We start from the raw sequence: 11,039 nt of genomic DNA, 5'->3' as shown, positions 1-11,039 counted from the left end.
TATAATTCCAAATGAATAGCACTTTATTATGTTATGATTTTAGGGATTGCCCGTTTTATCCGACCTTTTGAATCATCCGACCTAGGTCCGGTCCCATTAGGGTCGGTTAAGAGGGGGTCTACTGTACCAACAGTTTTAAGTTTGATGTTAAAGAAGAATTCACCATCTACAAAGCTAAAAAAACTTGACCCATTTAAAATGTTAAATGATCAGACTTCTTTCCAGTCAAATATTATATTTGATACATATATGGACAAGATACAAATCAAAGAAGTATAAAATAAGAAATGAATAACGAAACAAACTGAAATACAGGTGGCACTGGAGAGAAGAAGACACCTCATGATTCAGTCAGTTTTGTTTTATTTAGTCAGTGACAGTGATAAGACAGTGCTGGCCAGCCTTTACAGTTTTAACCAGTTTGATCACTTTTCATTCCATTTTAATCATTTGATCAACACGACCATTTTTGACTATTGTGATTTTGAAAGTGTTTTAAAGAATATTTTAAAATACCACAATGTATTAATACATTGATGAGGTGGTTGCATACAGTGGCCTGAGGAGGTTCTAAGAAGAAACTAGTTGTCATACCAGCAACTGTGGTTGGTTAAGGTAATCCTTTTATTTGATCAATAATATATTCCAGCCAAGGGCCACAATGAATAAAATAATGCTATCCATCCATTCAATTTAAATTTTTTATTACTTGACTCTTTTAACGGTTACTACTTAGAACTATTAGAACCTCTTATTCCCTACATTTTATGTGGGTTGAAACTAAGTCTACTCGTCAGAGGCGGCGTTTAGGGGGGGCCAGGGGGGGCAGTTGCCCCCCCACTTTCATAAGGAATATTTATCAAAATTATAAAATAGAATTATATCAACAATAAATCTAGATTTCGCCCCCCCACCTCTCAAGCCCAATCGCCGCCACTGCTACTCGTAGAGCTTTGCATCATCCAAGTAATCTAAGTCCTGCCTCATTATGCTAAAAAGCAATTTTCAACTTTGGTATTTATATTTTGATGCTCTGCTCTTTACCACCACAATAGCAATTATAGATTCCCACATCCCATTGTAATATTAAAGAATTGCATACACATACTTACCGGTGTGGAAGTGGTTAATCATAAATCAATAGTTATTTTCCTACAGTCACCCGACAAAGTTGGCTTCCTTTCACTGTTTATAAAGGGTGCGCCAAAAAAACCTGACGGTTTCTGTTTTGTCATAAGTCAGCTGTTATACAAGCTAGAGACCTCATTGTTGTAGTGAACAATTGCTTATGTTATGCCATTTTTAGGTTATTTTTGTCAAACATTACTTCTTCGGAAGAAAGTTACTGTCTAGTGTGATGTGGCACGGTTTGGAGTCATCGGATCATATGTTTTTGAAGACGAAAGGGGAAACACCGTCACTGTGAACTCGGAACGCTATGTGGAAATATTGAGGGGCTTTTTGGTTCCACAACTAAGAATGTTAGGAGGGATAGACATGACCATGACCAAACATGGTTTCAACAGGACAGCGCAACTTGTCATACAGACAATTATTCAATGAAAGTTTTGCGTGAACTCTTAACCGGTAAAGTGGTCTTTAGGTTTGGTGATGTGCTGTGGTCAGCTCGTTCCCCAGATTTATTTCGTGTGATTTTGGCTATGCGGATACTTAAAAAGCAAAGTGTTAGTTGTTTGTTTCAAAATTTCGAACCATCCCTGAACTCAAGCAGTGTGTCCGGGAAGAGATTGCTTTTATTCATCAGGCGAAGGTGACTGCGAATATGAAAAAATAAATGGGAAGCCTGCGTTTAGGAGAAGGTCATCACCTAAGAGGTATAATTTTTCATAAATGAAAATGGCATAGTAGTGTGTACAATATAACATTATTTAATACATAAAATGTTATTTTGTTCTTGAGTTATTTAGTACTGTATTAAAAACCGTCAAGTTATTTTGGCACACCCTATAGTACAGAAAGCTGCTAATTGCTGCATTTACTTACTTTGTCGCACGGTTTATACTTTTTCGTACGGTCTATACTTTGGCGCACATCACGATTCCAACCAAACAATACAAAACAGGGTGGTTGTATTATGCAATTAATCCAATCCGTGTACACTTGGAAATAGGTTGGCAACACTTAAGATGATAATACTATGATCTGCTGATTGACTATTATAACTACAATTTAACCTGTCATTTTGTGTTTATAGTTTAAATTATATTTTCGTTCAACGCTTGGTTTTAACATAACCTGAAGTGTAGTATTTGAAAGATAAAATGTAAGTGGGCCTAACATGTTTAAAAATAATGAACATGGTGCAAATGATTGTTAATATAATGGTAGACCAGAAATAGGAGAAACTGAAAACATATTTCATAAAACCTGTTACCTGAAAAATCAAGAAAGAAGTATGAACGAGCATACAAACTGTTTCCCTCTTGGCGCATAAGCAAGAAAGTTACAAAACTGTCAGCAAATGTTTTATTGGCATATTTTGAAGAACAATCTACTTGTTTATTATGTGTTTATACTAATTATTACTGTTTATACCTGTACTCTTGAAAATAAGTAACACTTAAAGATACTACACGACTACAATCAGCTGGTGCAGTATTTCCAATTCCGTTCATGGCTGGGTTTAACCTAACCTAAAAAAGTGTTTTATAGTGTTTGAAAGACTAATTATTTATATGCTTTATAGTGACTGTAGGAAAAATATAATGTGCAACACAAGTGCAAAAAGCCTTTGCTCACTAGATACACAAATAACTATTGTGTAACTTTACCCCTTTCTGATCTCTCCCTATTGTAAAGTACAGGTAAAGCTACTATTTAATAACAAATTCTGCTATATGATTATTATCTTCAATCTGGGACTATACAAAATCATGGTAAATAATAAACTAATCTACAGTAAAATAAATATAAATTTTATTTTATTACATAATTTTACATAAACAATAATCAAACACCAACAAAAATGTATTAGTGAATGAGGAAAAATCACGCTACAACTTATCATCGTCAATCTTCATATTGTTGGAGAATGTCTCGCAGCAATGTAGTGCTAGGAGGCGCCGATGTGAACAAATTGCCTGCAAAAAATCATGATAATACTGATTAATTGTATCAATGATGCAAAATTACATTGGTACGGTACTGGCACAACGAAATTGTTGTGTGCAATCGACATCAATATTTGGTTCATACGTGTTCAAACTATTAAGATAAAAAATGTTCAACTGAAAGAGCACTTATATTTGTTTCAATTTTGTATTTAGGATTAAACTGATAAATCTTGACCCATGACATGAAAAATATTGATTTAAATTAAATACTATTTTTTTTTATACAAAATTATATATAATCTGATCTTTTCACTTAATAATACACATCTTCAAGTAAAAAAGGTTGTTGTGTTTTGTATTTTATTGAAGTTTTATTATATGTTTTTGAGTAAATTAACTTGTAAAATGAAAATGCTGCTCCAGGGGTTTTTCAAAGTCAGATTCTTGACTATTTTTTAATGTTTCACAATTGCTTAAACTATTACGGATTTGTATTCCTTACGAGTATGACACTAAAAATTAAATAAGTAACCATTTTAACTCTTAAATAACTATTACCCTAAGCACTAGGATCATTTCTGAATAGAACTCTTCTTAATGAAGGCTTGTCTTAAAATAAAATAAAATTTAATCTTGGTGACATATTTTCCACTTGTTTAATTTGACTGGCAGTCACGCCAACATTCATATTATTGCCCTTCACTACTTGGTATACAATAGTTCAGGTCAAAAAACGTGTTCACATGCCTGATTTAACAAAATAAAATATATCTTACCCACAAACTGTCGGTTGGACTTGTCGATGACTTTGCATTGGTTTCGTTGGAAGATGCGGAACCCTAGACAACGGAAACGTTCGTCCGTCTCAAAAAGTTTACTAGAGGATCCTGACGGGGTAAGATACGGCAAACCTGAAAATTTTGTTTCTTTAGGCTTTCTTCAAAAAATATTAGTAAGAAACAACTTTCTTTGCATTGATAATTTCAAATTTGTCACTGTAAGGACCCTGCATATTAAAGAATTATGGATTAAAAAGATTATGCTTAAATTAATATACCAGAAGTATCGAACACATTACAAACTTGAAACTCTAAACAGGGTTGGATGGATCTGTATTGTGCATTGTGCAACCATCCGAAGCTCCAAGCCTACAACCAACCTCCAAACATAATTATCACAGTATTTATTTCCATTCTTGATAGTAGTATGATATTGTTTAGCTTAAAGTGGTGTAGGCCAACAAAAATTATAACTCAGCAAACACTAATATCCACGCACCTGAGAACGGATTGATGAAGTCAGCCCAGTAGCCGGCCATCTTGAGCTTGGAACAGATGTCCTGGGCAGCCAGAACAAACTGCTTGGTAAGCTGTTCAGCCTCCAAGTCTCCGGCCGCAAACTTGGTCTGCGCCAACGTGACGACAGTCAGCTGTCCGTACACGTCTGCCCCCGAGAATAGCTCAAACACTCCTAAAAATATAAACATAGATAAATCCTCCACACACATTTACACTAGGCTCCAGCATGGAGGGTTGCAGTGTTATCGGAGCCAAAGATTTGTGATAACACAGTTTGGCAACTACAGATTTGTTTAAAGTCCTCCCTTCATATCTTAGGACACTAGCCTACAGGCCGGAACAGTTTCACACATTACTTCAGGCTGGACCTAGAGTGTTCCGCCAAAAGTTGGGGATTGGCTGGATGGAACCCAGGACCTCAGTGACCTAAGTTCCACGCTCTACCATTATCACTCCCCAACTTAGGTAACAACTGAGGAACCATTGACACTACACTTCCACGTAGTATGTATAGATAATTTAGTTTATAACTTAATGAGGATAAGAGAGCCTTGAAGTAAGTTGAACGATTGAATTTTTAAAAACAGGGTGGCTAAGTGGTTATAGTGCTCGCCTCGTAATCAAAAGGTCACCGGTTTGATCCTAGAAAAAGTGAGAAGCTTTTTGACTGTTAAAAATGGACTAAGCTTTCCTTGATCATTGGGTTTTTTATAAAATAATAAATTAGATATATAAAAATATCTTTATTAGACAGCGTTTCTCTAATACATCATTTTTTTTTTTTTTTTAAGGGAGAGGAGGCAAAAATGCTTTTACGCACACTGGTAGCCAGCCTGTAGTGTGAGACTTCTGAGCTTGTCAGACTACTCACTAAAAAAAACCCCCTACTCTGTTGGACACAGACCTGGGATTGTTTGTCACATTACTTCAGGTCAGGTCAACGTGTGACCTAAGCTCTCAGGTCTCGCGCCGTTTCTAGCATTCAATTTCATTATGACCTAGACTGCATCTCGGTCAAGCTCTAGCTTCTTTGTGAGGAGAATATCCTGGACAAAATGTAACATACAGGTTCAATTTTCCTCACCCTCCGTCATCATCGGAATTACCAAGTCCACCGACAACTGCCCTACATGTTAACCGTGACCTGTCAGAAACTGGGTAAGGTAATAGTCCACATCACCATACTGACGGTCAACCCATGGTTGGACATGCCGAATCAGTCTCCTGGTCCAGCGTCCCTGCAGGGGGGGGTTGTCAGCGGATTCAACTACGTTAATTTTCACTTTAAAACTGGCTAAAGCTTTAAAGAGTGGGAAGCCTAACTGATCTTCATAGTAAAGGTATGGAGAAATCAGATGTGGGGGTTGAGAACAGTTTAAAAGGGAGAGTAGAAAATCAAGTCCAGACTAATTTGCCTGGGTTCTACAATTATCTCCAATTTACTGTCTAAATGTTGCATAGTTAAAATAGATTTTTGTATAAAGAGCTTCAACTTTTTTGCATGAGTTGTGTGTCTAAATTATGTAAAGTATAAGGATGTTAAGGGTAACTGTGAGGCTTGCCTAGATTACACTATATAAGCTTACCTTAAAATATTTTATCAACAGAAATACCAAAATTGGGCTTAAACATTGCCTACTCACCTGGTCTTAGCAGGATTGGACATTCTTGAACTGTGCAAACTAATGAAGAATTTTCTACAACATGGGCCTGTAAAAACCACAAATAGATCAAGTAAGCATTATATGTCTCTCTACAACACATTAAGATTTTTCTTGACAATACTTCACTATTTACTATAATATTTCACGATTTACTGGGTATGTATAGGCCTATGTTATCTTACAAGTTCCATCCCTCTCCAGCGTGGAGACACTAGATTTAAGATAAATTTCAAATCAGTATTGATTGATTTTGACGAAATACAACTCTTTGATATCATTTTGTTCATGTTTAAAATGATCATTTTAAAAATGAATATTTTTCCCATTAGCCTATAAAAACCTACTTATGGACTTAAGTATAAAAAGCCTAAAACGTGAGCATGACAACTTTTCTGTGAGTGATGAGACAACAAAGTATATTGATTTATGATAAATCCTTTATTTGATTGTCTGGCGTTAAGTATCACTTTTAGACCTAAAAAAATATAGTAATAGTGCATTAACAGAAAATGTTGATGCACTTACAACAATATATTTTTTAAATAAAATATTATACTTAAAAGCAAATCCTGTTTAGAATTAGGTTATTTCAGGTTGGGTTGGTTTAGGCTAGGTCAGAACCAAAACACTTAAATCTGCTATTTTGCATTCTTACACACACAAATTAGTGGTAGTGAATTAACAGGACAGATAAAATAATTAGGATACTATTGGATAGTACCAATATTACTTGACTCAAAAGGATTGATTTTAACATGATGTAGTTTCTTCATTCAAAACTAACGTTGGTAAATAAGCTAGTAAAGTATTGTGAACATAAACATACACTAACATGACTAGCTACATTGGCAGATGAGTGGACATCTTGCCAGGCGGGTCCGGTGTTGCCGGGAAGATAGAAACGGAAGCCTTGAGGTGTCAACAACTCCCAGTTAGGGTTCACTCCGAGGCTAGTGTTGGCTACCTCTGTAAATGAAGAAATACAACTCTTAATAGATAAATAGTAAGCTACCTGGTAATATCTAGGAAAAGAGAAGATCGCGCTTCATGATTGAAGTGTAGGACTACTACCCTAAATTTTCCTAGGTAGAAACTGTCAAACAGATCAAACCATTGTTTGTTTTATGACATAATATTCGGTTAGAGAGACAAAATTAGATTTTAAAATCGGGGCTTAAGGAAACAATACGTAATAGTCGTTTCACAATGAGATAGTCCAGGATTTTAAAGTGTTTGTTAATTAATTGTCGGTTCGAGTTTATTGGCTCAGAATAATAATTACCACAATGCTAACAACGTTTAACTTACCTTTAACTAGTGCTCATCACAGCCACTTGAAAAATATGTGTAAGCTAAATTTTGAATTTTGAATGAAAATAACACGTGAATAAGAATATAACGAAATAATTTAACGAGGTTTAATCAAACCTGAATTGGTAGCCTACTTGGTTGACAACAAAGTAAAACATGACCTAATAATAATAACTCGGTCAATCGCCAGAGTCGTTTGTAACTAATTTTAATCGGTCAATATAACGTGACCGGTGTTTATAACACAAATTGAAATAATAGGTAGGTAAAACGTTTGTAATGCTTGGTAACCACCAAAGCCTTGTGTAATACAGAGTCTCTACGCTTAAATTCATGCGCACAGAATCCTGTCTTGAAAATGTGTAATCGACAAAATACAAAATATAACCTTTGTGAGTTTTTTTTATATACTATCCCATACACTATGCCTACCTCTCGGTATACCAGTGTTTTCTTTTTCTGGCCTTTTCTTTCTTTTGAGAATTCTTTACCTTTTTCTTGCCTACGTTTACTTGCCTTTGTTTTGTTGGTTTTATTAAGCTAATTTATACAAGTTTTAATTGAGTTTTCTATGGATTCTCATGGATTCTATGGATCCCTTCGTGACTGGTAATTAAATAGAGCATGATCGTGAGGCTCTATACTTAGACTACCACTTAGGTGTTCGTATGGTCTCGTGATTTTAATATTGGCTATCGCCAGATATTGGTTGGTAGGAAGTCGTGTAGCTAATGTTTCGTGGTTGAAGGACGACTGACTGAGCGGTTCTCTCCTACTGCCGCTGGCGTCAGGATTGAGAACTACAGTCATCTCCTCCAACATATGACGTCACTATGTCCAGCGTTCGTTGCGGCCTTTTTGTGAAATAAATCAACGTATTTGGGAATGGGTAGCCTCCGGATTATCAAGATACAATTAAAGTGGTTTAGATACCTAGCCTACCTATAATGTTGACAATCAAGTGACAATTAAGTGGTTGTGTAACAACTAGTTTCGGCTCACAATGGACTGGTAGCTTCATCCAAAGGTCGTCAAAGTTCATAAAATAACTTCAGAAGAGCGACAATGTCCTTGGGAAAACCTGAAGAAGGCTCCATTGAGACCCGAACCTAGTTGTTAAACAACCACTTGGATTACCACCATTTGGACACTTACCATCTTTAGTTTCAGCGCCTTTTCTTCCTACTATCTTGAAACTGTCATCTTGGTTGGAGTTACTTTTACGAGAATATAATGCAAATAAAGTCACGGGGTTATAATTTTTCAAATTGACTCTCTTTATCAGAAAACCTGCACGAGGATTCAACATCTGTAAAAAAATGTTTCAAATTGTTTATTAACAATGTGTAAGTTGGTATGCTAAATATATTCACTAGACCCTATACATTTTTACCTAACCGTTAAAAAAATTGTTGTTACCGTGAAAACTCACCCCATAATGACTTAATAACACTTATTAAGAAAACTTTCAGTGTTTTAGTTAACTTACTTGTAGGCCTATTTTGTGCGACTGTGAATACAATTTTGTAATTATATCAATCACAGACACCACCCACGTATTAAAAATATTATCTATTAACTTACTCTATTATGATGCTAAATAACCTTGTTTGAATTTTAAAATGGCTGTCGTTTTCGGGTATACAGTTTCTTGAAATGAAATGTCATAATACTTTAAACATGGCAATAGACATGTATTGCAATCGTCAAAGTACAGTAACTTAAAATATAAAACAAGTAGGCCTAGCATATCTTAACTGGGCTATGCTAATATCGATTGAAACCATCGATTAAGTTAGATTAGTAAACCTTCATTCGATTTATTTATAATCATCTAGTTTTTTTAGTTAGGTTAGGTTATGACAGTTGAATTGTATAGTTAATAAATATAACTTAGTTAAAAATATTGATTATTAATCGATATTTTCAATTTGATAAGTTTAGTTTCAATCGATATTAGCATACCCCAGTTAAGAAACTGTACCCTCGTTTTCCCCAATTTGAGTACTAAGTTTTTAAGGTCATAACTTAAGGCCTACATGTCTAAAAGACCATAACCACAGTAAAATACTTAAGTAGATTTTCCTCCTATTAGGGAACCTGATCGCATTTTATAATAATTGATTAATTCTAAGTTGTGAATTCTGATGACATCCAGAAAATTCTAAAATCAAACACACTCAAAAACGTTTTGTTAACTTGAGCTATGAATGCCTAGTGCTAGGGCTAAGTGTTTTTTGCCACTAAACTTGCTGTTCATCTCATTTAATATAACTAGAAAAAAAAATAGGGATTCTTAAAACAGAATTGAGGTGTTTGATCCTAAGTGTTTACGAACATTTACGCTATTTTGTAATTGTAGGACAATTTCCAGGGTCAGATTATTACTACGTCAATAATCTGTTTTTATTGAGTCAGATTGATGGTAAATAATCATTGAATTACTTCCAACAAATTTATACACAAACTTGGACATAAACTAAAAGGTTGAAAAAAGTTCTTAATGAATTTTGAGCTGAAATAAAATCATTTTAAAGAGGTGTTTTTAAAATAATTATATAATTTAAGAAATCTCTAGTAATCTTACCATTCATAACCTTAAATAAATTTATCTTGTTTCTTCTTTCATTCGACATTTGTTTTTTCTATATATGCAATGCAAACGCTAACAGGTGTTTAACCCCAGCAGTGTGGCCAAACTTCATAAAATAGCTGATAATTTCGTTATCAGTGGATGTGGATACATATGTATGACAAATTATGATAAAATTTATACAGTACTTTTGATGCTATAACAATGAGTACCACTCTACAATACATATTTAACTATTAATTCTCAAGCTAAAAAGCTATCGATAGCTCTATATAATCCAACATGCAAAGTTAAAAAAAATTTAATTAACATTAATACATTATATTTTTACTGATTAATATTGTTACACACTTAGTTTGCAATATACTGTATTCAAACCAAGATATAATAAAAGAATAATTAATTGGTGTAGGATAAACTATAATGGATGGAGTAGACTGTCAGTGCAGCTTTATTTTAAGATTTTATCTTTGTTACAGCAGCTTTGAATTAGTTTAGCCATAGATAAAAAATACTCCTCAAGGAGGTTAAAACATACTCCTTGAGGAGTATGTTTTATCTATGGTTTAGCTTTGTCACAAACAGTGGCGGGTCCAGAGGTGGCGGCCGCCTTTAACTCCAGGCCATGGTCTTCGAAGTGGCAACGTCGCAAGTGGTGGTAATAGCTGTTTTGTTTAAAATCATCTAATGGTATTTTTGTATTTACGAAAGATTGGTTACTGGAATATGACAATATTGACTCCACTTAACATGTACAGATATACATTTTTAATTCGTATTGTTTCAGTTTTCAATTCTGTATGTTTTATTTTCAATATTTTAATAAATTTATTTTCATAAATGTAAATTTAAATCAATAAAGTGCGAATCAATGAGCTGATGTCACCTAGTATCAGCTCATTGATGAGACATGGCAGACGCCATGTTATCTTATGGGACGTCTGTCATAAAACAACACCACTTGCGATGTTGCCAATTCTACCAGGGGCCCATTTCATAATAAACTACAAGTTTCAAGTTACAACTTGTAACTTGTAATTTCCATTAGATTTGCATTGGGCGATCAGCTGATTTACTAATAATATTAGTTTGTACTTTA

General features: G+C 34.5%; 1 protein-coding gene across 2 annotated transcripts; it reads right to left on the bottom strand.

Annotated features, from left to right (window-relative positions):
* Positions 1-2,920: 2,920 nt before the first annotated feature.
* LOC129003028 (cobalamin trafficking protein CblD-like) lies at positions 2,921-10,043 on the bottom strand. Of its 2 annotated transcripts, none has more exons than XM_054431227.1 (7): positions 9,935-10,043; positions 8,503-8,656; positions 6,863-7,002; positions 6,016-6,082; positions 4,353-4,544; positions 3,851-3,985; positions 2,921-3,101 (listed from the first exon to the last, which is right to left on the bottom strand). In XM_054431227.1, the coding sequence occupies exons 1-7, from the start codon at positions 9,935-9,937 to the stop codon at positions 3,031-3,033; spliced, it is 762 nt and encodes a 253-aa protein (XP_054287202.1). In that variant the 5' UTR covers positions 9,938-10,043; the 3' UTR covers positions 2,921-3,030. The 2 variants fall into 2 exon arrangements, with proteins under 2 accessions (XP_054287202.1, XP_054287203.1); XM_054431228.1 differs by having other exon boundaries at positions 6,869-7,002.
* Positions 10,044-11,039: the final 996 nt, after the last annotated feature.

This window comes from Macrosteles quadrilineatus, unplaced genomic scaffold (assembly GCF_028750875.1).
Source record: "Macrosteles quadrilineatus isolate MER2022 unplaced genomic scaffold, UCM_ALF_1.0 Scaffold_9__3_contigs__length_116548681, whole genome shotgun sequence".
NCBI classification, from domain to species: domain Eukaryota; kingdom Metazoa; phylum Arthropoda; class Insecta; order Hemiptera; family Cicadellidae; genus Macrosteles; species Macrosteles quadrilineatus.
Note: the sequence above shows the minus strand (reverse complement) of the source record. Positions and strands in the feature narration are given on the sequence as shown.